The sequence below is a fragment of the Hippocampus comes genome, unplaced genomic scaffold (genome assembly GCF_001891065.2).
Source record: "Hippocampus comes isolate QL1 unplaced genomic scaffold, H_comes_QL1_v1.1 scaffold92, whole genome shotgun sequence".
NCBI classification, from domain to species: Eukaryota; Metazoa; Chordata; class Actinopteri; order Syngnathiformes; family Syngnathidae; genus Hippocampus; species Hippocampus comes.
The window spans coordinates 2187327-2215292 of NW_017805379.1; the positions used below are offsets into that span (position 1 = coordinate 2187327).

Here is a 27966-nt window from a genome sequence, read left to right on the forward strand (position 1 = left end):
AATGAAGTAATAATATTGCATTCATAAAGTTGTATATTACAATAACGTTCAATTAAATTCAAACAGCCACCACAACAACTCATCTGCAATAAATCACGTTTTTTATTTCTCAATATAGAAAAGCAATTAAGTTAAATAGTTAAACAAACCATCAGAAAAAAAAATCTGCATCTTGTTTTCAACCCCATGGTCCTTTAATACATTAACCTTTTTATCTCAAAAAGCAGAAAGTGTAAATATTTTTACAGTAATAAATATTTTATACACTCAACATATATATTTATATGTGTAAATATATAAACGAATATACAATAAAAAGTTATATTCAAGTTGGTAAAAGAAATAAGGGTGATTGCATTTTAATCGTCATTCCAAGGCATCGGTATAACCACGGCCATTCAGAGTCTGTCAGAATAAATAGAGTGTGATAATATATGTAGGCGTGTTTATTTTGTATGTGTGTATAGATATATATTGTATATCTATAAACACACACACACACACACACACACACACACACACACACACACACACACACACGCACACGCACACGCGCACACAAGTGTGATTGTAGTGCATCACTGTAAATAAAAATGATAGTGCAAGTCAATACTTTCAAACTAATCCGAGTGGAATGACTACAATGCAATGTCCTCTGTTGTTATGGCAACAGGGCGGTGCAGGGCAGGGGTGGGGTCGTAGCAGAAATGACAAAACCAGGCATATTTGGCAAATTATTAACAACACCAAAATATATCAACACAAAAATGCATAGAAATCAATGAGCTTGACTGTCATGCAGCATTTTTCACCAGATGATAAAAGCAAGGCAGATTGTGAGAGGAAAAAGGGGAAGGAGGCGGTGAAAAAAAAAAAAGTCAGCCTCAGCTTGCACTTTTTCCCTGTGGTTTGATTCCCCCCCCCCCCCCCAAGATTGGTTGTGATGAGAACTCCCAGTTCCTGTTTTCAAAAGTAATGTTGGCAGCAGTTAGCAGTAACTCAGCTGTTAGCAGTCAACCACATTGTGCGATGTCGCACGGAAAATTGATGTCATGATCTACCTTCAATAAATGACAATAGCAGCTCAGCTATCTTAGCCAATAGCTTTAGCTGTCAGTTTCATTGTGCGATGTCACGTGCAAGGTCAGTAAAATGCTTGAGCGTTGATAACTAGTGACATTAGAAGCAAGTTTGCAGGGTTTTTTAGCCGTCAGCTCCTACTGTGATCAGTCAACCACATTGTGCACTGTCACACTAAGTTGGTAATGTGCACAACCTTTAATAACAGGCAACTATAACGGCAAATTAGCAGTTAGGTGCTCCTGTTAGCAGGTAGGTGCTCCTGTTAGCAGCCGACCACATTGTGAGACGTCCCGTCTAATTTACATACCAGGCTGTCTCATAATTGAAAACAGGCACAATCTTTCTAAGAAGCGACAATTGCTGCTAGTTAACCCATTGGCCATTAGCTCGAACTTTGTTAACAAATCACGCTACTTGGCCATTAACGTCGAGTTAGCCATTAGTGACAAACAGCAGAGGTCATCCACATTGTGCTGTCACGAAAAATTCAAGTGACGATAGTAGCTACTTAGCCATAACATGCTAATGTCACATATTGCAATGCCACATAGGAAGTTGATAACATGCTCAATCAATCAATTGCTCACAATTAACAGTGGCCAGTAGCTAGCGGCTAACGACATACAGTATAGCAGTCCACCACATTGTGTGATGTCACGCTTACAGTCAAAAACATTCTACCTTAAATGTAACCGTTTGACGCTAACTAGCCGTGAGCTGAACCATCGTTCACAAGTGACGGTAGTGGCTAGTTGGCAGTCAGAGGTTATCGATAGCAGTCAACCACACTGCAATGCCACATGTAATGTCGAAAACATGTATCCTTCTACTCGGCGGTTATCGACTACCTTGCCTTTAGCTCCACCATTGTTAACAAGCGACAGCAGCGGCTAAACTTAGCAGTCGACCACCTTACTCGATGTCACACGCAAGACTAAAACACGCGCAGCCAGCTCACGTTGACAGTGATCAACTTGATGCATGACATCACACAATGTTTTGGACCGCTAGCATAAGCCCTGAAAAAGCGTACCCTGCCTCAGCTTGCACTTTTTGCATTGTGTTTAGATTTCGTCTGCTCCCGGTTCCTGTGTATGCTCTTGGTGTGCTTGCTATTTAGGCTCCCCTGTTAAACCTCGGCGCCCAGTTCGATGACGCCCGTCTCCACGATGGGCACCAGTTTGTCGTCCACCTGTACCAGCAGGATGGTCTTGTCTATGTGGGAGCGGTTGGCCGGCTCGCGGCTACAAGGCACCCACCGGTGAATCACCTGGAAACGCATAACAATGACAAGCTGCTCACAAATTACGACACAAGGAGGAAGTAGGTCAGTTTCCCAGGGCACTAACTAGGACAAACAAACAGAATCATCAGAGCAAAGTTTAAAAAAGTGTTTGCTGACACGATGGTTCAAAAATGAGCACGCAACAAAAAAAAAAAAGAAGTGAGATTATGAAGGTAAAGTGACAGAAATGGTGCGCAGAAAGCCACTTCGACACTGGATGGCTTTAAAGGAACATATTAGTTGTCTCATGTCTTAAATATCTGTCTGACACACAAATCTTTTCACTTGAAGAATATTAAACATTACTTTTTTTATCTTGAAAAAAAAAAATACTTTTATAAATCAAAGAACTTGGATTCCCCCCTCAAACAAATATGACCTCGGAAAAAATGACTTTTTAAAAATTAACTAACTATAATTAACTCAAAAAAAATTCAGACTTGTTTTCTGTCTGAAAAAAACAAAACAAAGCAAAAAATAATAATAACTACTTTTTACCTTGGGGGAAAAAAAAGGGACTTTTTTTGCAAAAATGTTAATTATCTTCAAAAAATCCAACGTTATTCCATCTGATTAGAGCCTTTTTTCTAATAACATTAGGAGTGTTTTTTAGGTGCGTATTTGGATGACATTTGTAGGATGTTGAAAGCAACGTAGTTCTGGGTAGCTCCGAACTCACATGTCCTTCCATGCCCTCCAGGGGGCTCCATTCCCTCCAGCAGGTCCGCCCTGCCCGCAGTCTCACTGTCTCGTCCGGCCACTGCACCTCCTTCCGCTTGGACATGTTGAGGTTCTCCAGCACTTGATTTGGGTCCACAATCTGGACAGAACCGCAACAATGAGATTCTTATGGAAGCCAGTGGCGATGGGGGGCTCATCACGCTGTATTCATCGTTTGCGAATTTCGTTCCAATCTTTAAGGTTTTTACAGGAGACAGGCATGTCTGGAAAAAATATTACTTCATTCATGTAGTCTTTATGTGTTAGGCCTTCGATATTCATATAAATTGATAAATTAATTAATTTCATATTATAACAGATTTTCCTTGAATAAATACTACTTATAAAAAAACAAAACATTATTCACATATGAAGAGGATCGTTCTTTCATATGAAAACTGTTTCTACGATGATGTACTGTACCACACACCTGCACTCTGTACGAGATGTCGTCCCTGCGCACAGTGGAGACGATGGGGTTATGCTGCTGCGGGTGGTGATAGTGATGCTGCGGGTGGTGATGATGAAGGTGCTGCTGCTGCTGGTGGTGGTGGTGATGCTGGCCAAGGGGGTCCATCACCACGCCGCAGAGGCCGTCGTTCCCCAGGAGGCCCACCAGCGTGTGCCGCTTGCATGGTGGAATGCTGTGGCTGGAGAGCGACGCCGAAGGGCCAGCCAAGTCAGAGGTGGGCCCCAGCCGCAGCTGCAGGGAGGTGGGCAGCGTGCGCAGGGACAGCTGGCTGGTGGAGGAGCGCCGGCACGCCTCCAGGCCCGTGGCGGACGTGCGCAGCGACGAGTGGCGGCTGCTGCCGCCGTAGCGGTACGAAGATGACTGGCTGGCCACGGACGCCCGGGCTGGGGAGTGACGCACTAGGCTGGACTGGACGGACTGGGAACTCTGACTGGAGCCTGGATGCGCACAAAGCACGGCCAGGCTGCCATTAGCGTTGTGACAACGCAGTAGACTGCTAAAGTTAGCTGTTAATGGTTAACTAACTGCTATTGTCACCCATTATCAAAAGGTCAATAGCTGCCAGTTAGCATAAAGTCAATAATTTGATGAAAGGGGACAAGAGCAACTAGTTAGCCGTTAATGTTAGCATTGTCAAGTATCTTGAAGGTTTAGTGTGTTACTGATTTTCGGCCTGACATCACACAATGTGGTCACTTGCTAATGGTAACCGCAAATCCTAACTAGCCGCTATATCACACCATGGCCTTGACTGCTAAGGTTAGCTGCTAACTGCTAACTGTCTTTTATTGTTACTTGTTATCAAAGTTTGTGGAACTTGTGTGATATCACACAATGTAGTCATCACACAGCAGCTAGCTACCGTTAGCGGCAAATGTCAGTAGGGGTCTAACCGTTAACGGCAACTAACCGTTAATTAGCTGCTATTGTTGTGAAACATTGAGCGTTTTATCGACTCTCTGGTATGACACAGTGTGGTCGACTGCGAACAATAACTACCAACTCACTGCTATTGTTAGGTGTTATCAACTGTGTGACATCACACAAAGTGGCCCGCTGTTAACATTATTGCTAACTGGCTGCTATTGTCCATTGTCAAAACGAAATGAGCAACAAGTTTGAATAAAGTCAACCAAATGCTTGAGGGACTTTACTTGTGACACCTGCCATTTACCGCTAACGGCTGACGAGTTAAGGTACCGATTTCCCTCACCCATCGCGTGCGGCTGGTACGAGTGAAGACCGCCAGGTCCGGAATTGCCGCCCTGCGACATGGAGCTCTGCTGTGAGTCAGCCGCCGTCCCATTCCCGCTGCCACAGGACATCCCGCCGACATCAGAATCCTCAATATTCCCTCCACTGTTACAACCTGCGCCGCAGCCTTTTCGTAACCTGCAAGAATAAAAATGAGCTGTGCACTGAACCAGATATCTTGGAAATGGACCAAGCCCTTAGCAAATAAGGTTTAAAGCGTTTCAAATTTCCTCTCGATGTCACAAGATGACAGCAATGTACAACTTTTTTTGTATCGGAATGAAAATCATCAACTCACTTCAACATATTTCCTTGACACAAGATGAATGCAATACACACACGCACACACAGCAACACAAACCTGTGCCAAGTGCTGACCACAAAGTTGCGGATGTTGGCGACGCTGATGGGCCCGCCAAGGATGTGGCCCAACTGTGTGTGCGAGTTGCAGTAGGAGGTGGTGAGCGGCGACACATAGATAGGATAGCCGATGGGCTGGTCACATGACGAGTTGATCATGTTGCGCAGCGCCTGCTTGGCGTTCTGGATGCTGCCGCGCTCTGGGTTGCGGTTCCGCAGGAACACCAGCTCCTGCTGCTGGCCCGCCCACAGACCCCGCACGCACTCTTTGTTTACCTGCACCACAGCAACGCAACATTTCCATTTGAATAAAGGAATAGAAATTCATTAACTTTTTAAAAAAATAAATTCATTAATCAGAAATTATCAAAGTAATAGCTGAGAATTTTGGATTATCCGACATGAGACAACAATTGCTGTACTCTGGATTTTCCAACATGTGACACCAATCTCCCATATTCTGCCCACAGTAAATGTTACTGGACCTTGATGACTCTGAAGCTGAGGTATCGGCGGTTGAGCATGATGATTTTGTACTCATTTGTCCCCTCGTCCAGCACGTGGCGCAGGGCGAGCAGCGACTGGGCGTTGGACAGCACGGCGCTGCGCCACGCCGGGTCACCTTCGTGGGCGATGACCAGGTTCCGCTGGTGGGCCGTGATGGCCTCGAAAAGCACCGCTGGCTCCTCGTACTCATCGGGTGAGGTGAAGTGGTCCTGGTGAAGTTTGAGGGACATTCGGATGCCGGGCACCACCACCTTCCTGAGAAGCTCCATGTCGGCAAATATCCACTCGTCACGCACCGAAGAGATGCGGAAGTCTCCTTTAAACAAAGCGTGAAGCCCGTACAGGAAAGACTCCAGGTTGCTGTGGGTTGGGACACACAAGACGTCTTTATTAGCCTGTGCCTTTCACTCGGAACATGGTAGGAATATGAATGTGAACAAGTGCTTTCACACAGAACAAAAGGGCTCGAGGATTTTTGCGAGTTCCAAAACGTCTGCCAAACCTGGACATGTGATGAGCCGCCGTTCCGAGCGCTCGCCTTCCCAGCACGCACAGACCGAAGCAAAGCAGCACCAGAGGAGAGTCTCTCTCGTTGTCCAGAGGCTATAACACAAAACACATATGAATAATATCAAGGTATACATTGGAACCTCGGTTCACAAACACCCAGGCCCACGAAGAAATACTGCCTTATACTTTGGTTTTACAAACAGCCCCGGCACGGATGCTCAAGGCTCACTTGTGCTTCTTCTCAAGATGTGTGAGCAACATGCACTCCGTTCCTTTGTGTTTTTCTCTCAATGAGCCCTCAGTATGGCTAGCGAGTCGACTGTGCTCACTTAGATTCTTTAAAAATAAAATTTCGCTACCTTGTCCCTGCGAGAGTTGCAGTACTGGATCCAGCCCAGGTAAACACTGCAAAAACTGTCCCTGGAGACGCCAGCCAGCCGGTGGTCGTAATCCTCGTCGATGTTGGGATTGAAGGTGGGATCCAGGTCCACGTAGTTCCTCTCGCTGCATGCCCGCAGACCCTCTTTCATGGTCTCGTTGGACAGCCACTCCTCCAGCTTGGGCGAGGCGACCACATAGTAGATGATACCCTGAAGAGGCAGGTCGGAAAAAGTGTTTTAGATACCATTCCATTCGGTACCCCAATACAAAGATAGAACAAAGTACTCCTCCACTGCTAGGCTTAAAATTTCCACCCACTGACCTTCACGTAATAGGTGGTGAGAATGCGTCGCAGGTCAAAAACTTGCAGCATGGAGGCGGCGCTGTTGTCGGTGATGCTGTAGCCCTCCAGCACGTACTTGGTGACCAGCACCTCCCAGGCCAGCCAACGTTGCCCGAAGGCAGCGTTGAAGGACAAGACGTGCGGAAGGTGGCCCGGCTCGCAGCAGCAGCAGCCCTCGTCCTCCTCCACGCCCTCTGTGATGGCCTCCACTTCCCTCTGCTGGCAGTAGGTACCTAGGAGATGACGAGTTGCCGAGGGGTTAGCTTGGGGGGTGTCAAATGTACGGCCCCGGCAAACGTAGCTCACCTCGGAACTCAAGCCCTCGGAGCTGGAAGGTGACCAGGCCGTTACCGATCTCCACCAAGTGAACCAGGGCGTTGAGGTAGTCAGAGGCCAGGATGAAGCAGTCGCCCGTGCTGAAGTTGCCCCAGCGGCCCAGAAGCAGGTCGCCGCACAGGCTGTGCTGCAGTGAGCGCGTCAGGTGTTCATAAAAGATGGAGTTAAGGTTGTTGTCATCTGAGCCTGTTGGGAAGAAATACTCCTATTAAGAGCCTGTAAAGCACATCCAACGTTGCTGACAATTCTTGCTGCTTTTTGGAAACATCCGCAGAAACCGTATGCATAGTGTATCCAAGAGCTCTCGCTCCACTATTCCCGTTGGTTAATTCATTCCCATCTGCCAATATGTGGAATATTTATTCCTGCTATTTATATTCATCCCTGTGTACGTATACGAGTAATTATTCATACATTTCCCTGTGTGTCACACAATGCCGCCGATTACTCTTGCTGTCACTGTGGAACCTTTTTCATTCTCTGTTTACTGATTCATGTTTTTTTTGGCTACATACAACACTGGTGACTGTTATTTTTCATGCTGATCATATTCACTGCATAACATATATCCAATTTGCCATTCACCTGGATTTCTGTCTAGCTGTGAGGCCAGCCGGGTGTTGGAGTGATCGACTCTTTTGGTGCTGTGTGGGGAAGGAAAAAAAAAATAAAAATTTAGATTGAGTTTGGAAGAGAGACTTTTTTTTACAGTGAGATTCCCTACTTATAGTCGCGCTCCCAAAATTTGACGGGCCGGACGTAAGATGTGATGAAGATGGCGCTGCCCAGGAAGGGGCTGAGTGGGGTGGAGAAGATAGCTGATACCAGGGCCTGGACGAAGAGCATAGCTGAGTCTGCAGCAAGCGAGGAGGTCAAGGACCAGGCGGGAAAAGGTGTATAAACTCAAGAACATGTCAACTATTTAACTATGGCCTCAATTAGATTAGCTGAGTCAACCTTTTACAGAAGGGACAATTTACAGCTGACACCTGTGACTCGAGAGCATGACCAGAATCATAAAAATATCTATTAAAAAAAAAAAAAGAGATGGCATGGAAAGGATACGAGGCACGGCGAAGGGCTGAGCGAAGGCATGAAAGGCTGATCCCCACGTGATCTGCCAGGGTGCGATGTAGGTGTAGACAAAGTGCAGCTTGTAGAACAGCTCCCACAGCTTAGCCAAAACAAGAGGGAAAAATAAATTTTCCAACAATACACAGAGGAGAAAAGATTTTGTCGGTCAACAAAGTAGGCGAGTGCTTCTTGTTTTGCACTCCACACTAACAAGGGCAAATGAACAGAAGACATAATTATCACTATTAACTAAATCTAACACCACCCACTTTACCTACAAAGGGGAGTCCACGCACCTTGCTGAAGACGATGGACATGAGGAAGAGATCCAGTAGCAGAGTCTCCGACATGTGCCGATAGTCGAAGGTGAAGAAGAGCACGGTAAACAGGACGGTGATGTACTGGTAGGTGGGGCTGCTGTAGCACGAGCGCAGCAGCTTCAGGCCCGCCACTGTGATCATCAGCGCGCCCACCCTAGAAAAGAGAATGTTGTTCACAAAATAAATGAATAAATAAGAAATAGATAAATAAAAAGTGGTATTCCAAAAATTGTTTTTCAAGTGTGGATGTTTCTCTCACTCGGTGTCCAGTCGTTTGGGGCTGGCGAGCTCCCTGGCGCTGCCGCTCAGCTCGTTGAGGATGACCAGCGGGTAGAGGATGTTGCGCTCCACGAAGAGCAGCCACACGTGGAGCTTCTCGAACCACATCACGTGAGCCGCGTCTGACGCCAGAGAGGACAAGAAATAGGATTACAACCTTCACTCACACCAGAAATGCCTCTCTCTGAAGTTTTTTTTTTTTTGGGAGGGGGCCGTGGGGGGGACAGACAGCGCGTGATAAGCTGCCGTATGCACTTGTGCAGCCGCTTTATGTTATTTGTATATTTTAAGTTCTTTTATAACAAATAAACTTGCACTTTAATGCTAACTGGGAAATTTGAAATTAATTCACCCCCTTTAGCCCAGTTCCACCCATCTATATGAAACTGGGTGGTCATGTCTATCAACAGGACGTGTGAAAAAACAAAAAAACAAAATCACAAGGACCCATGCTTGGAAGTGAACAGAAAAGTCTACAATCTATGTTGGAAGTAGCCCTTCAGGCAAAGTTCCATACCACCCAGGGTTAAGACGATGACGTCGCCAGTGTCGTGTACTCACCCCTGACTTCAAACTGGTAATACTCCTTGGTCTTGAGCAGCGGGTGCGAGAAGCAGTACCAGGGCAGCTGTTTGCGCACCTGGGGAAGCAGGTAGTGGGTGAGCAGCCCCACCGTGCCCAGCAGCGCATACAGCACGTAGCTCAGGAAGGGCTGTGGCAGACACAGAGGGAGATGACAAAGCCGATAACGCACAAATGAAAACAGTTCCGAAACGTCGTATGAATGGCGGGTGTACGCGCACACCTGAAGGGCGATGAAGACGGTGCTGACGTGGATGGCGAAGTAGAGCACGGCGATGACCACGCAGACGATCAAGTCGGACTGCAAACGCTCGTTCTTCAAATGAATGAGTCATTTATTAAAAACCTTTAAGAAAACAGCTCTAAGTCATAGGCAGGTTATTAATAATATGGCTGGAAAATCATTTTCAAATTACTGTACTGTATGTTAAATTTACTTTTTTTTTTTAAAACATGAATTGATTATGATTCAGGTCTGGCTTGGTAGATAACAAGTAAGAGCAGATGTTTGCAAATGTCTTATTTTGATTAAACAAAAAGGTAATCAGCCTGCGTCTGGTTTCCCATTCACTGTTTTGACACCTGAACGCAGCACAATGACATGACCCACCCGATTCGAACGTTTCTGCAACTCACCACTGAGGCCCTCAGCTTCTCGGGCAGAGGGTCCTGCACTTCCGACAAGGGGTCCTCAGGGTCGCTGTCTCGCAGATTGGGCAAAATCTTCGACTGTATCAGTGAGCTAGGAGACGACATTTGAAAATGTTAGCATGCTCAGGGATTTGACTGCGATTATTGATGGTGTTGATACACTCGAAGGACAACACTATTGGGAGACAACTCTGAATTAATCTATGAGTGTGCAAAGAGGGCATTAACTGCCATCAATTGTTACATTAATTGAGCCAATTTGAACTAAAATTAATTAATAATTAAAATTGTTTGATGCATGTTTTTTAAATTAATGTCTTATTTGGTTAAATCAATTATGTTAATACAACCAGAAAAGCGCAAGAAATAATTTCATACATAGATCTAATTAAAATGTTATTCGTATTAAATAATTATATAATTGTGTCAGCGTTGTCCCATCGCTTCATAATTCACTACTCACAACTTCTGATATTTGCAGATGCATTTTGGAAAGTATCCTTTGTTCATTGCTGAACATTTTCCAAAGTCGCTGAAATGTAAAGCTTTGGCTCCATCTAGTGGCATCTATGATCAACTACAACTTCACAGATTTTCACAAGTGGTGGGCCGGGCTCAGTAACCTATGGTTAAATAGCAGAAGTTCCTGTCATGAAATTAGTTTAGTGATAAACTGAATGATCATTATTTTATTATTAAAATATTCCACATTCCTTTCATCGTCAAGTATTTTTTTTACTTTATCTACAAATAATCAGTTTAAATTAAAACTCAACCGTGGCCCTTGAGAACATTTTTTTTTACCACAGCTGACTTCGCTGATTAATCGAATAAAAGTCTTTCTAATACAAGGGAATTTAGTCGTGACAACTTCAGATTTGATTCACTTCTTGTTTGGAGAAAGGCTGCCTGTCCCAATACTTTTGCCCACAGAATGTACTAAGTGACTGTGGTGGCGTGTGCTCACATGAGGACAGAGGGGTCGCTGCTTTGCCGACTCAGGTGGTACGACACGGCCACCAGCAGACCGCAGAAGATGGAGAAGAGCACAGGGATGTGATGGGGCTCCCAGTTCTCCTGAAAGAGCCGAAATGTAGCAACTGTTTAATGTACATACCGAGTGACCATCCATACAACATTGCGACCATTTGATGCATCTTCACTCACCTTGAGTGCGCCATAGCAGAAGCCGTACAGCAGAGCTACGGTCAGCACACTACGGAGGACGCTGTAAAATGACGACAGCAGGCTGGTGCAGGCTGCAGGCAGAAGAGGAGTTTTAATTTACTCAATTGCAGAAACTATTGTAAAGCATTTCAATTAAAAATGTCAAACCAAAATGTCTCCTTCTGCGAAGGTGTTTGTCCACGCAGCCAAAGCAAGATGCTCCAATGAAAGGATTTGTGTATAATCCGTGTAGAAAAATGCCGGCTTGGGACAGCCAGTGTGAAAGAAGCAACAGAGCTGCTTCTCCTCATGACGGTAAAGTGCTAAGTGTTGTGTTGTGGCTCACCGTTGCCCCCAAAGACGTGGATGTCCAGCTGCTCACAGAGGTACATGACAAAGGTGTTGACTTGTGGCAGTAGGCCCACGAAGAAGATGATGGGGAAACACAGAGTGAACACTGCAAACACACACGAGAAGATCAGTCGTGGCGAAAACACAATTATTTAACTTTATGCGGGGCGCAGGACTAGTTGGCGCCGGTGGAGGTCCACGTTCAGCCACGCTAGCCCAAAATCAGTCAAACTGCTCATACAAGGACGACTATCACGACCACCCGCAGTGCGACTACTACTACCACCACCATCATCATCATCATCACCACTTCTACAAGTCGAGTAGCTGTAAAGTTACTTGAATTACTTTTTGGAAAAATGACTTCATCATTCAACTCGGCACAATCCATTCAAATTGAATGTATTGCGCTTGTTGAAGGGATATAGTTGGACGTTTTTGTTTGTTTTTTTGTAATTTGACATTCATGCTCTGTTTAAAATAACTCATCAGTTCCTCCTCAGTACTTGAGTACCGGTAGTTTTTTTTCTCATAATACTTATTTACTTCCAAGTAATTATTTGGAGGACTACTTATTTTTACATGTCGACTTTTTTTTTTTTTTACATGACAATACGCTTACTTGAGTACAAGTTTTGGCGACTCTACCTACCTTCTACTGATACGACAACCACCATCATAACTAGTACCATTATCACAACTACGACCATAATCCCCCAGCGGCACGCTGACCCTCACCTATGACGAGGTCCCTCGCAGAGGCCAGGATGAGTGAGCTGGTGAGAGCGACGCCGTACAGCGTGAAGCGGGACGAGCTGGTCCTCAAGCTGGTGTAGTGCAGCAGCCAGATGAGACCGCAGCACAGGCAGAAGTACACGGGACGGCTGTAGGCGATGATGCGATTGTGGCCCTGTAGGTGGCGACAGAGAGGCAATGTCAACTTCCGAGACCAGATCAGTTCACCTCGAGGCCATTTCCTTCAAGTTTCATATAAGATCAGCATTTCATGCTCTATTTGTTCATTTAGTGGTACTGCTGTGGAGCATACCGTGCCTTTAGAGGAAGCTGCTGCATTTTGGGATGGACTGTATGTGTCTATTTAAGACAATTACAATCAATGACACAAGGTGAGTGTAACCTTGCAAAATAAAAAAGGCCTGAGCCTTTGTACTTTGAGCCAGTAGCTTCCTAAAATTGTGTCAGCAATGTTATGAAAAGCCCAGGAGTGTGTGTGTGTGTGTGTGTGTGTGTGTGCACGCGCTAAACTCAGGGTAGGCTATTTAAAGCCATTGTCACCCGCGGCCGAGTAGGAGGGACATTAATAAAAGACGCGGCCGCTGACGGAAGCAGAGTAAGCGGGTCGCTTTAAAAGAACCAACACGAGAAAAGTACTAAATAATAAAAATGGATTAAGGGAGATTAAGCATTTTTTCATAATTTATAATCCAGGTGTCTATTTTGAGGCCTACAAAAGTCCTGTCGGGCCAGCATGAGCCATGTTGCTTCTCCAGCCTCCCTGTGTGGAGTTTGCACGATCTCCCCGGGCCTGCTTGGGTTTTCTCTGGGTACTCCGGTTTCCTCTACCATTCCAAAAACATGCTTGGCAGGCTGATTGGACACTGTAAATTGTCCCTAGGTCTGAGTGTGAGCGTGGATGGTTGTTCGTCTCTGTGTGCCCTGCGATTGGCTGACAAACGGTCCCAGACGGCTGGGATAGGCTCCAGCACCCCCCCGTGGCCCTTGTGAGGATAAGCGGATCGGAAAGTGGATGGATGGATGGTTCCAATGATTATTTAATATTTACCATCTTTATACGGTATTATTTAACATTTTTAAAAACATAACTTTTTTTTTTTTTTTTGCATGTAATGTGTTTTTGCAGTATAAAATATGTCCCTGAAAATGCTTCAGTGACTGCGGCTCACCTTTCCAACATGGCAAAGACATACTACTTTCACTTTCTGTGAAATTAGATTTTTTTTTTTTCCCCCCACAGACAGATAAATATATCCTACAATGAGCACTGACTTACATGACGGGGAGAGGAGGAGTCTGGCTGAACGCTCTGCCAATGAAACAGATTCAAATTTTAAAAATAAATAAATAAAATGAAGTCAACTGACAAACCTGAAAGTAAGTCTTTCAAACCCTAACATTCTTTCACCTTGAGCAAAGAATACTGGCAGCTGGCGATGACGAGGCAAAATTGAAAGACCCAGATGTCAGTGAAGAAGCCCTGCACCAGAAGCACCGAGCCCAGGAAGGCCACGAGGACGGCCAGCACCACAGCCAGCACGTTCTCCAGAACTTCCCGGTTCCTGGGACAAAAGTATCAAAACATTCAGGGATGGCTGAACTTGCAATGGGTTCAATGTTGATGAATTTTTACCATTTTACTGTTGTTTTTTTTTTTCATGATGTTTGTTGATTTAATTTTCCAAATATTTGTTTCAGGCATAAGTACTGCAGAGACCAATGCACTCTGCCAATTGCAGTGTGAAAAGGGCTTGAAAATGATTCCGTTGTTTAGAGGTAGGGCTGAGCGATTTTGGAAGAATAATTTAATTACAATTTTTTCAAAAATGTGATGTTTGAAAAATGTCCCCTTCCTGTATATATATTTTTTAACAAACAGAAGCAAAAAATTAATAACTGTTGAAGGTCACTGGTCTACGGCAACATAAACAACACAACAATGGGGGAGGACCACGCAGAGTCCGCTGGGCCACGTTGCTGTTGCCACTTACCGGTCGAACAGTGCCAACAGAGTGAGGCGGTCAAAGTGCAGCCCCACCCAAAGGTAAGGCATGAGCCACAGGCGGTAGTACTGCTTTGCTTTGCCGGCGGCAGCGGCCGCCGCCGGGTCGTCGGGTCCCAGTGGCACAGCATGGAGATCCGGGCTTAGGTCGGCGTCCTGCTGCTCCAGCAGCTCCGGGTCCATGGTGAGCAGGCGGTTCAGGCGAATCTGAGGGAGGGAGAGCTGCCTCGCCGTCAGAGTACACTGGCACCTTGACCTCCCAGTTTAGAGTGCACTCATTTTGACAACTTTACAAAATTCTACCAAACAAGTTTTCCTCGGTGTGTTGCTGAATTGTTTTTGTTGAAAGATCTGTTGCAACACAGGTTCCACAAGAGTTTTCCATTTTGTGTTAAGATTCTCATTAGGCTTGCAGACTAAAGGCTAAATTGTGATTCTCCTCATTTTATGTTTAGTTTGACAGTACACTTTGACTAGGAGTGGCACGAGACAGGCTGAAACCTTCTTTTTTGAAGAACTGTTCACTATTTGCCAAAGTGGTGCTTGAGTTGAGTTGCGGCCACTTCCACCATACATGGCATTTCAATTACAAAGTACTTTCAATGGGGAAAATAGACTTTATTTGATCTTATTCGGGTACGAATTAAACTTCTAAATCAAGGCACCACATTACGTCGCGACTCTAATATGCTGGTAGAAGCATTAAAGGCTTTACCGCTGCTCGCTTGGAGCCATCTGGATTCTTACTCCAATACGGCGCACACTGTTGTGTACACAACATATTCTACTCACCAGGTCATGAGGGTAGAAGCGAACTGAGGTAGAACTGGAGAGGTGGGAGTCTGTGTCCCTGCACCACACACACACACACACACACACACACACACACACACACACACACACACACACACACACACACAAAAACTGCTTTAACTATATGAGGAGGCACCCGCTGTATTCAATTAGCATTCCATTGGCGGTTATCTAAGACACATGAGAGGCATTCAGAGTTCCCACATGGAGCCTAGTGGATGAGATAAAGGCCAGGTAGTGTGACCGCTTTGTGCTCGAGCCACGTACACAGTGGAGGTTAACCTCCAGTTGTCGGACACGACGACAAGCGGTCAGGCTTTGCCGGTCTGCTATCCTAAAGAAAAATCTGCTGATTCATGACCAGTTTTATATATAGGTCGTGTGTGTGCTGCTCACCAAATGTTATTGGAGGCTCGTCTGGTGGCTGGCTCAAAGTTGACCAGGGACATGTCGCAACCGACAGCCTCATACAAGGAGGGTGTGAGTTTTCCTTTAAAAAAAAAAAAAATATTCATCGATATGAATATAAACATTAAGACAAAACTGAAGGGGAAACCACGCCCGAGAGATTTGCGCTAATTAACTCATTCAATCCCAGCCATTTTCACCGGAGCAACCCCCTCAATCCCAGCGTTTTACTGGATTTTGACTGATCTCGCAAGGCCCACAGAATATTTGGTTCTCATGTTATATAAACATGGAGCCTACCAAAATAAAGTTTGGACTCTCTTCTTTCAGCAGAAAAAAATTGTTTCTATCTTTTTCCATTCTTCAGCAATTGGCATTACAAAATGGCTAAGTTTCATGGAAATGGCGATTCATGGGCAAAAAACTGAGAAAAAGAGCTTTTTGTAAAAGCATGCATTTCAATCACGTGAGGCACCACTGCCACCCACTGGTCGCTTTTTTACATGATTTACAATGCAAACGGCTTATTCTCATTCACAGATTGCATCAGACCCTCCTCCTCTCTATGACGCAAAGAAAAGACTTAGACATACAAGTACGTCCTTGGTAGGCGGGGCCTAATTTTAAAAAGACGTACAAGTACGTCTTGTGGAATGAAAGAGTTAATTGTTTGTCATGACATTCAAATAATACACAACGGTTTGCATAAAGAAAGAAGTCTGGACCTGGATTTAGCCTAACAACCATCCCTATTATTGCCGATTATGCTGGAGGGAGGCTGCAGACGCTTCATCAACAAATGCAGATAACTGGAGCATGGATAATGTGAACTCTGCTTGGGGATCTGATGGCGTCAGTCAGCTAAACGTGAACGACAGACTGTCTGATTAAGCTACCCACCCCCCATTACGCGGTTCATCGTTAGTCTGGAACATATTCCACATTATAAACGGGGGTTTTACTGTTACCCTCCAAACCAAGAGAATCAGGTTAAACTGGACAACATGTGCTGGCTCCCTACCAAGGTCGTCCTGGAGGCTGCTGGTGCCGACCGTCGAGGCCTTGTCCTGAGAGCCGTCCAGGTGCGCGCTTCCATTCCTGGCCAGCAGGGAGGCGCTGGCACTCAGCACCGTCACCTGGGAGGCGGTGCGAGACGGCTGAGTGGATTTGTCTTGGCAGGCGGGAGGCTGGGAGGCCTGGCTGAGCGCCTCCTGGAGACTGCGGGGAACAAGTGGGGGGGGGGGGTCAATGTGAGAAGCCACCAAAGCCAGGAAGGTAACTGGAGGCTTGGTCGGTCTAAGAATTGTTTGGGCTATGCTTGGAAGCAAAATTGCTGAGGACTTGAGACGTTTTCCCACACCCTGTTTTGTCTACCAAATCTTGATTCGATTGGTGAAACTGGGAGCCCAAGGGGTGCTACTTGAGTGGGTTTTGGGGGGGGCGTGAGAAGCAAGCACTTGGAAAAGCAAATCGATGCAACACAGCGTGACCGGCAAATCATGCGCAGTTGAGAGAAGATTGATTCGACAGGCCTGGCAAAGTTGAAAGGACTCTGTTCTTTGCCTGGCCAACCAAAATGTTATGAAAAAGATGACATGATCCCGTAATAGCAGGGAATTATATGAAAGGGATCACATGCTGAGCAAGACATAACAACATGTGATGAGAGTGTGCTTTAGGGCTAAGTGACTGAAAAATAATATAATCGCAACAACACCCCCCCCCCCACACACACACACACAATTATTGCAGTTCAATATGTGACTATACTTTTTAAAAGGCCCTTTATTATTTATTTATTTGTTTATTCCATTGGAACAGTGCATATTAAGCAACACAAGAATAAACTGAAAATGTGCGGGACTTAGCATAAATGCTAGTAAGAGTTGTCGGAGTCTTTTGAGCGAGGGATTCTCAAATAATGTGTTGTGGCCCAAAAGTGAGTCGCATAGTGGTGCTCCAGCACCAGCCCTTTTGTGCTCGATAAGAAGCACAGTGCCTCATGATTGTCAAGCAACCAGTTGAGGATGTACCCCGCCTACTGCCCGAAGACAGTTGGGATAGGGTCCAGCACACATGCGACCCTCGATAACCGCATTAGAAAACGGATGGCTGGAAATGTGATGTACAAGAACAATGCAAACAAATCTGTGGCTTCATCTCGTCATTTTTTCATGTAGCAATGGTGTGTAAACTATCTCAACACTGTAGAAATAAACTACACGTGAAGGACACACCGTACCTGAGGGGAGAGCCAATGAGGGAGGATGGCGGCGTGGGGTTACTGCCCGCATTGTGCCGCCGCCGCACCGCCTGCCGGCGAAACGTGCTGCGCTCGCGGCGGAATACCACAGTCTCCTCGCTGCTGGGGGCTGTGATGGTAAAAGACAACAGTATGGCAGTCAGTGATTTTTTTCTTCTTTTTTCGTCTTTTTTTTTTTTCTGGAAAACTTTTGCCCAAAAACACAATTGCCAATGTTGTTTACAGAAAGCAAAACCATACAATGAATTCAAGAACCGTCGAGTTATCTCCATTCACACTATTCATATCACCATGACATTGGATAATTGAGAAATGTATTTATTTATTTTTAGCAAGAACAGTGATGTTTTTAATTGATAATGTGACACTAAGTTAAAATTGACTTTATTGCACTCTATTAGGCTATCAATTTTTCTTTCAGGAAAAATGTCTTGAATAAACTTTTTTTTTTTTGTGAATGTTTTTCTTGTTCCCCCCTGCCCCTAATTTTCAAAACTGTTCCAGGAAAAACAGTTTTGTGTATCCGCGACGGACAAATGATTAATATTCTCACAAGAACTCAGAAATAACAAGCAAGTAAAATATCGGCCTGCAGATCTGAAGAATGTGGGGAGAGGGGGAAGCCCATGAGGCTTTGTGTGTGTGTGTGTGTGTGTGTGTGTGTGTCACATATAAGAGAGCAGCTGTTTGTCTAAGATCAACACAAAACACGTGCTGTGGTGTCATAAAATCCATGGGGGAATGCCAAGCTCATGGAAACAAACGATGACAACAACACTGATTTGGACAAAAAGCAACAATGAATCCGGCATGAATGTTTGACCTCAACACCTCAAAATAAATCAGTTCGTTAACCGAGTCCAACAGGTCAAAACAGCCCAGTAAATTAAGATTCATCAAAGGAAAATTAAAATTCATTTAATTGAAAAAAAGAACTCTTTCCTCAGAAAATGGGTTTCCTTCAACATTTTCCATCAAATTTATCCAAAAGATGATGTTGTACTGCCTCCCCTCCCCCCAAAAAATCCATAAAAATTAAAAATGAAAACAATCTCATCGTTCAATTTGATTGGAGCAAAATTTTTTTAAATACAGTGGACCCCTCTATTCATTAGGGACAGGGAACGGGCCAGCCCGTGACAATTTTCTTCATTTCAAAAGCTGTAAAACTGTTAAAAAAATAATATTAAAGAGACCTAATGACAAAGTCACAATTTTAAATATCCTAAACAAATTCAACAGCGCCGACTAAGGGCAGGGATGGTTTCAGTGTGTCAACACCATGTCATCATGATACCCTGGATTTAGACAAGACCCTTGAAACATGTATCAGCAATAATGTGCGGAGGTTCCCACTACGTACCCCGCAGGCAAGCGGCGACGGCGTCCTGAGCCTCCAAGAACACGGCCTGGCTGGGCAGACTGTTCCTGGAGCGCGTTACCGACTCCAGATGGGAAGCCCGACCCAGCAGAGATGCGGCGTCCAGGACCTCCCCTTCTTTGGCTTCCAGGTCAGATTTGGAGGTGGTGAGGGGCCGGGGCCCAGCGGGAGCTCCGAGGCGCGTGGGGTCATTAAGGCAGGCGGCGGCGGTGCCACTGTCCAAGCTCAACACCCGGGCGTGCGTCTTGGCGCTACCCGTGCTCGGGGTACGCCGGGAGGAGCGCCGCGTCCCTCCCGCCCGTGCTCCGGCCTCCGACGGCGCACTGGCTGCGGTCTGCTTGGCTTTGAGGGCCCCGTAGCGCCCCTCGGGTGAGTGGCAGGAGCGCGAGGTGGCACTGGAGGAGCTGTCCGTGCTCAGGTGTCGGGCAGAGGGGAGGCTGGAGGCACAGCTCAGCTCGCTGTGGTCGCTAGAATCCTCCTCTCCGCCACCCCCGGCGAACACGGCGCTGCAAGGCTTGGCCAACCCGCGCGGCGACATGTAGTCCCGGTGGCGGCTGGCGTCGAAACTGCTCGCCCGTTTCTTGCCCGTCCGCCGCCGCCCGCTGCGGCCGCTGGACAGAGAGCAAGTCCTTTGAACGAGGTTGCTTGACTCAACCCGATCCGAGGCGACCGGTTCGACTGAGCCATCGGCACCGGTCCTGGTGCCTGGGCCTTCTGGACTCCCGCTGCCTTCGGTGAGCTCAGGAGGTGCGGAAGACACGACGGTCCCCGGCTGGTTCGCCGTCAGCTCGTTTGCGTGTGGGTTCTTGTTGGCCTCCCTGGAGGGAAGGCCGCCGACTGCCCGGGAACACGTCCTGTTGTCGGCGTGGGCGGACGGCGCGTCGACCCGCTCCCGCAACCGCTCGTCCCCCGAGAGTGACAGCAGGCTCTCCACATGCGTGGAGCTGGTCTGCTCGCTGTGGAAGCTGCTAACGGTGCTGTTCGTGTCGCGGTCGGTGCCGCTGCAGTAGCTCTCGGTGGAGCCGCTGCTGCGCGTGCTCAAGCTGCGCAGGCTCTCGGCACTGCGCTCGCCACGTCGCGATTTTCTCCCGGCATTGCGGCCCTTCCGGCCGCCAGCTGCGTCCACTTGGTATAAACCTGAGCCGCCCTCTCCGGCTTCCCTGGAGACGGAGCGGGATACCCTGTGTGGGTCTTTGTGCTTGTAACATTCGAGCCCCGAGGTGGAGGCCACCGCTTGGTCCTGCTGGTAGAGCCGCTCGGCCGCCTCCCGCTGCGGCCTGGCAGCCTCCAGCTCGCACACGGGATCTAAGCCCCCCCTCCTGGGCGGCGGATAGAGCGCAAAGTCCGGCAGGCCCGGGTCGGGGAAGGCGGACCCTGCCGAGCTGGAGGTCCGAGGCAGGCCCCGCGAGCGGGGCTCTTTCCTAAAGGTCTGCGACTGCGAGGACACGTGAGGGGTGGCCTCCTCGTGCGACAGGCTACAGTGGTACGCGGCCGCGTTGCAGAGCTCGGGGTGTTCTCGGGACAGCTCGGACGGACACAAGGAGGTGGAGGGCTGCAGGGACGCGAAGGAGTCGTTGGGAACCAGGCAGTACATCTTTGTGTCGGACAGCAGATCTAAAAACACAAAAAGGAAAGTGTCATATATTGGCAAGGGACACCCTGTGCAAAAGAACCCTTTTGATAGCTTTGATACAAATAGTCGGGTCCTTGGAGTGCTTTTGTCATTAATTCATTGTACTGTTCACATTGCATTAAAAAAAAAGGCTTCAAAATGCTTTTTTTTCCAATTTGAAACTTCCAGCTCATTACATCATTGGCTGAGAAATTGGCGTCAAAAGTTTCTTCTGTGAATTAGCCCCCAAATTTGGCAGAAGCGGTGCAAGAGTGAAGAACAGCTTGTTCACAGACAGATTTTCAGAAACAGGCGGATGACTAAAGATTGACTTGGTTGCTTAATCTCCCAGCTTCTTCAGGAACGCAACTATTTGCTGACCAAGATGAAAACTTCCTTAATACCCCGCCCCTCCTTGAACTGAACTTGTGTACACACCGTGATCGTGACTGCAGCTCTCCACCAGAGTCAGGCTGAAGTCATCTGACGTCTTTCCCACATCTGCAAAGAAAGGGGGGAAGCAATTAGGAGACGACAGCTTCAATCAATTATTAATACACTCGGCAAGGTGCCGCTTGTTGCCCTTCCTGTTTGACGCCACCGTCTTTTGTTTCGCTGCACAATCTACCTTCAGGTGAGATCTAAGTCAAAGATAGTCCCAAACACTTTCCCCAGAAACACCCCGCTCCCGAAGAAGCAAAGCCAATTCCGGAATGTTCTCTTGAACGTCCCGACGGCCTTTTAAGAAAAATCCTCTTGTCAAAATCGATTTTTCTCAAGAACAATGCGCCTTGCCTCTTGTGTTTTGAGGCGAGCAGAAAGGACGAAAGGCTCTTCAACACACACAACAACGGACCCACCGGGGAGCCGACAGTTTTATTACCTCCACCAAGCACAAAAGTGAAAGTCAGGAAGTTGTGTTTAGTCAAGCAGAACATGATTTCCAGAGGGTCAGCAACAGAATCTTTTTGTGCAAATCTGAATGGGTGTGTGGAATTTTCTGCGCACAGACGGCGATGCAGCCCGCTTGCATTGGGGCCAAGCGGGGCAGACACCCCAGAAAACCACGAGATGGAGCACTGGGGGTGAAAAAAAGCTCCAGGATCGGGCAGTGGGCTAAGATTTTTGCCTTCAATTTTGGTGTATGCGCAGCAGGAGGAATTGATCATTTTTTGCTGTTACAGTCTACTTGGATTGGGCCCGGGGGATGTTGTCAAAGGGGCAGTAACCCACCAAATCGAGGAGAAACGAAAACTTGCTGTGTGAGGCAGGTGAAACCTGTTTTGAATACACATTACTGCCCCCTACAGGACTGGGTTGGAACAGATTTGCGAGTCCTTGTCAAATATCTCTAAAAAACAATTGGCCTTAAATTTTTGTTCATTTTGGGTAAAGACACTGTAGGAGCTGTTTCAGTCTGCTTGATAAGATCCAAGGAAGAAGAAAAAAAAAAAGATTGTTGCGTGTGCCGTCACCCAGTTTCAAATGTGCGTTACGGACGCCCATAGAACAGGAGTAAAACAGCAAGAGTCAGCATACCGTGAGTTGTTTTTCCAATTATCGTGCCTTGACAGATACCGCAAAGTTTGTGTTGACACTGCGGCCTTATCTAGCGAGCGCCTCATTCCATGACTGCGCGGCAAGCCAGACAGACACGTTAGCCAAGAGTAACTTAGCACGTGAGGGCGGGTGAACGGGGGAGGTTGCCACCATCGTTCCGTTACCTTTGGCTCCCGTCGCTCTGCCGAGGGTGGACGCCGTCTGGAATTGGAATGTAAAAGATGATAAATTAGAAGACGTGTCCTCGGCGGGGCAAAATGTTCACGCGGGGTCAACTGACAAAGTGCGCGATCTTAATGAAGTGGAACATCTTCTTCCTGTGCTGGCGGAAGCGCACCTCAATCAATAAAAATCTCAACCGTGGCTGACTTTTCCCTATTGACGTCTTTTTTTTTTTTTTAGGTCGTATCGGCAGAGGTTGGAGAAATTTTATTTTGACAATGCAAAGATTAGGAAGTACATATTCTGTTCTCAAATGTTGGGAGTTAAAGTATTTAAAAAAAAAAGCCATCAGAAAAATAAGCACCTAAGTCCAGATAAAGGAAAATCGACTTCAATACAGTGATGAATGAAGTCTGTGTATTTTGTTACCACCCACTACCGCATGACATGAAATACCTGCTGCTCCATCCCAATGTAAGAGTTCCGCGAGCTGCAGTCCACTGGCGGCGTCTCTTGCCTGATAAAGTCGGCCATCTCGATCCCCCCTCCGGGGTCTCTGCGCGCACACGCACACAAACACTTGTGTTAGTCACTGTCCTCGCGTGTCATTCATCAAGCTAATGCTCGGTGCAACTGTCAGCCGGCGTTATGCGTCATTCATCTCCATCCTTTCAATCAGCCAAGCTGATTGAATGAAGGGCGAAAAGAGGTTACGCAACTCCAAAAAGGGGCTGCCTCTCGCAACCTCGACGAGTGAAATAAATGACGGTAATGAGTTTTTGAGTGATGCAAAGTAGCCCCGGGGTCTATCTTTAGCCCAGATGTGTTTTTTCAACCGGGCGGTGATAACTGAAAAACAAACAGCCTTCCCCGGGCCTGTCTATAAATCATTTCCATGCAACGGGGAGGTTTCGTAACCGCGGTCAAGCGGTGAAGATAAACATCCCAGGAAACGGTCGCACGGAGCGCGCAACAACAACAGCAACACCTTGAGTGGGTAACATTGACTCCGCTAACCAAAAGAGAAAAAAAAAAACTTTGAACCTCCAGATGTGGAGGCAAATGACAGCTGGGCAAAAAGGGGAGTGCTTGTGTTTTGAGCTTCTCCAAAAGGGGCCAGCGAAGGACCGCCACTGTGGAATGTCGACATGAGTCACTCGGTCCGGTTAAGGGCAATAAAAGAGTGCAACCTCATTGGTTTTTATTTCCTTCTGCAGGAGCTTTTAGACTTGGTGAATAAGCATTACCGGGGACATATTATGGAAAACTGTTTTTTTTCATGTTTGCATGCAAACACAGCGATATCTCGACTTACAAGGGACCACACTTATGTCGACATACAGTCGTCACTCGCACCATGTTTTTGTCTTGACGCGCGAGTCTGCGCTAGCCGCATTTTTCTTATTGCCATTCCTAGATGAAGTTCAAGCAGCAAACAAAGAGAATATCATTTTATGTATTGAACCCCGATTGCCAGCTAGCTTAATGCCAACACAGAATGCAAAGAGCCACTGACAAGAGTCGCGCTGACGTCTCAGTGGTTACAAACTTTTAAGCAATCGATATTTGACCACAACAAATCACAATGGAAGTCATATATCCTAAAAGCAACGAACATGCCTGCAACTTTGTTGTGAAACTCTTCTTCGTGTAATTACATGCATTTTTGCATCACACTGCCCTCTGGTGGTCATGGCACACATAGCAGAAGGACCGCAATGTAAATTGGCAAGGACGCACAAAATCATGATAGACAAACTGTGAAATTCTTTACATTTCATAATTTTAAGTGTTATTTATTATTGTATGTGTTAGTGAATTCCAATCGCGACAGGGATAATTTTCTTATTAAACAAAAGAGGGGGCAATGGGGAAAGACGATTTGATACTGTATATGCGTGTTGTGAGTTACGATTGTGAAGACAGAATCGGTGTACATTCAGCTTCCATTCTTGGGAGAATTGGCTGCTAGCAGGGGTTTTCTTTTTTTAAGGTAAGCACTTTTCTGTTTTGCATTGTGTTCCCTTACACCAAATGGTAACATATGGGGGCTCCAAAGTTGATACCCCTGTGACGTTTCATTCAACATCATACATTGTCCCTGCAAGAAAGCAACTATTGTTCTTTCTGACTGTGACCAGACATAATTTGTTGGAATTTAGAACTCAAGTATCCTTCGTCTGGGCCATTTGAGTCTCTGGAATTTAACACCAGCGACTCTGTGGACATATTCCCAAACCTGAGGCGCGTGGGTCAACTGAGCTGGAAATATCTCACTGAAGCAAGAAAGGCTTCTCATGTTGCAACCCCCCCCCCCCAAAAAAAAATACATCGCAAACATGACACAGCAAGTGTAATTTGGCAGTTTGGTGATAAAGTGTTGCATTAAATGGTAAAAATACAAATTATAATTTTACAATTTTTTGGGCCAAAGCACTATCAAGTCAAAAGCTATGCAGAGCTGCAGTACGCCTGGATGCACAAATTAGCATGGGCGTCAGCTTCTGATAGGTACTACATCCTCTTATTTTCGGAGAATTGTCATCGTGGGAGCTGGAGGGCTATTTGAGTTTGGCGAAGCGGGAAAAACATTCAATTTGGCTTGGTGATGAAGTGCTGCATCCCAGAGTGAAAATATTTTTTCTCAAAGGAGTGGAATCTTGTGCAAGCCCTTGAGGCTTCATTCCCTCCTTGCCCTGTTTTTAGATTGTACTAAATAAACAAACCAAACCCAAAACGTAATCAAGCATTAAAGTGTGCGGAGTTATTTTCGCCTATTCTATTGGCTTTGAAAATAGGAATGCGTCAGCTCTTGCCAGCCTAGTTGCTTGGCAGCAAGCTGCTAGCCACTAGCCGCTAACGCTGGAAACAGGCGCTACATTTTACAATACGAGTGTAATTAATGTTTTTCCCCCCCTCCTTAATTAATGACGGAACTTAATTTCAGAATGACGTGTTGATGTTGGTGATAACAGTTTGTGAGTTAAATCAGCCACCACGTGACCAATCACCGAGTCCCAAAAAGAACCCCTGCCCACCAAACACCCAAAAACCTACCCCGGGCCATTGCTGTCCTGCCGTCGGGTAGCGCCAACGTCGCGCACAACCTCGGCTCCACCTCGGCCGCCCTGCGACTTCTTGGCCTGCAGTTCTACCACCTCGCCCTCGTCCAAGGCATGGTGCAACCGGTAGTTGACCGTCTTGAGTAGCAGGAACATGGCGGCGATCACACCGCAGTAGATGCCCACAATGACCATGGTGGGCGGCAGCGCCTACCGCAAGATAGGGACATTTGGCTGTTTATGTGCTTCAGTCTGTGCTGCTGTTTTGGTTAGCAACAGAGCTCTAATGGGGAAGCCAACGCGCTTTCTTGTTTCTGATGAACACATGTCATTACGATGTGACAGCATTTTTATATCGATTATTATGGTGGCATTTATAAAGCTTAGTATCTTTTGAAGCGGTACTCGTTTTAAAAATCTTGAGGGCCAAGGGGTTTTGTGTGTCAGTAGATGCGACTGTTTTGGTCCGCAAAAACAAACAAACAAATAAATAAATAAATAACAACCGTCCAGAAGCTGATCGTGAGTGTAAATGAACACCTGTATCTCGACGACACAATAACCCCCCGCTGACCCCCGGCCCACATCTTCTGCCACTGCACTTGAAACACCCTCTACATCCGTTGGCATTGCTATTAGCTGTGGCTCAGGTTATAAATCACAGAGCTGACTGGTGGATTTCCACTCTCGGAATAGAAGTCGAGCCATAAACTAATTTGAAACACCCTCAATATAGAAGTTAGTATGCCCTGGAAATTGACACTGGGGTTGTGCTAATAGAAATCTGAGGGCAGCGGTGGAGTTTTGAAAATGAATTTAAAGACTGCGTGAATTGTTTCTAATGTTCCCATTATAGTCATTTCTCAGGAAACAGCAATCATGTTTCAGGGGCAATCTGACCCAAATGTGACCCAAAAATCCAAATAAACAATGTTTTTTGTCTTTTCATTATTGTATCTATCTTAATGGCCCCTGCAGTCAGCTGGGATAAGCTGGCCCAAATCACTACAAGCAGTAAAGATAACGGATGAGTAAATAATTTATTAAAAATTATTTAGTACTGGGACTGAACAATTAACCAAATTAAAATCAACAAAGGAATAATATAAGAGTTGAAGGGGGCTGGGGGTATCTAATAAAAAAAGTAAAGTCACTCAAGATCCAGTGTAAATTAAATGAGACGGTTAACTCATAAAAAGCAGGCGTTATTTTGAAGAATTTAGTCACTTAACAAGCTCAAACGAACATAAATATTACAAAGAACGGTCTATTTTGAGCCACAAAGGGGAATTTCGTGGTGTTGTTGGACTTTAATGGCACGTTACATTGTGTACGCTACAGATGAGACAGACCAGGGAGGCTTTTACTGTCCCAGTGGCCACTAAACTGGACCCGAAGCCGAGAGGAGAAACGCGAGTTCCCTTGGTTGTCGAATAAAATGGCGAGGTTAAAAGAAGAAAGCAGAAGAAAAAAGAAAGCTCGGGGAACTCACCATGTACAGCGTGAAGGGGAAGCATAGCAAAAAGAGCCAGATGTAAAGATGGAGCGCGTTGACGAACGTATTCTGGTCGGGGTCGTAGTACCACCCGCCGGTGATTGAAGCCCAGACCCCCTGCCTGAGGATCTGGAGGGTCTGCGAGCCCATGGCTTGCTTGAGCGGACGACGACGGGAACCACCGCGGCCGGCGAGCACGACCTGAACGCCGCCACCGACGACGACTAAAGGACGAACAGCGCCGTGTTGTTGGTTTGAGACACTGGCCTAGGCATCTTTCTAGCGCCGCTAGCTAGCCCCAGTCAGCCGTCAGCCAAGCCAAGCCAAACCCGGGCGCTTGGCTGCTCAAATGAGTCCTCCACCGGAGGACAGTGCTATCCCACCACGCCCTGCGTTGACGTTCTTCTTCGTGGCTTCCGTCGCGGTTTACGCGAAGAAGAGCGCGAAGAGGCTAGCTTGTATAACATTTTCTGCAAATGCCGTCATTCTATGAACTATAATACGTTTATATGTACTTGAGGAAACAAGTAAGAGTTTATTTCAGCAACAGCTGATGCTACAAGTGAAGTTTTTCCAATTTGGCCCAATAGTAACAAGTTGTCGACATCTAGTGTTAATTTTGCGTATTACGGGTGAATACTGGAATAAAGAATCCCCCCATGCATATCAATTAAAAAGTCAAATATTAGAAAATAAAATCTAAAATTTAGAATACTACAAACATGTTATTGAAAATAACCACGCGAAAACATACAATTTTTAAAAATATTTGAACGA

At 46.3% G+C, this 27966-nt stretch overlaps 1 protein-coding gene across 2 annotated transcripts; it reads right to left on the reverse strand.

Moving 5' to 3' along the window:
* Positions 1-84: 84 nt before the first annotated feature.
* On the reverse strand, positions 85-27955 carry pcnx1 (pecanex 1). 2 transcript variants are annotated; one of them, XM_019872555.1, is made up of 35 exons: positions 27187-27955; positions 25690-25904; positions 23089-23188; positions 22635-22671; positions 21349-21411; positions 19281-20912; positions 17897-18026; positions 16676-16872; positions 15643-15736; positions 15226-15283; positions 14423-14640; positions 13840-13993; positions 13708-13740; positions 12414-12585; positions 11671-11781; positions 11325-11416; positions 11125-11234; positions 10143-10248; positions 9730-9822; positions 9486-9636; positions 8905-9046; positions 8622-8799; positions 8317-8425; positions 7976-8105; positions 7837-7895; positions 7222-7437; positions 6895-7148; positions 6551-6781; positions 6184-6284; positions 5660-6041; positions 5176-5450; positions 4774-4952; positions 3519-3997; positions 3048-3188; positions 85-2353 (listed from the first exon to the last, which is right to left on the reverse strand). In XM_019872555.1, the coding sequence occupies exons 1-35, from the start codon at positions 27337-27339 to the stop codon at positions 2213-2215; spliced, it is 6936 nt and encodes a 2311-aa protein (XP_019728114.1). In that variant the 5' UTR covers positions 27340-27955; the 3' UTR covers positions 85-2212. The 2 variants fall into 2 exon arrangements, with proteins under 2 accessions (XP_019728114.1, XP_019728113.1); XM_019872554.1 differs by having other exon boundaries at positions 14423-14655.
* Positions 27956-27966: the final 11 nt, after the last annotated feature.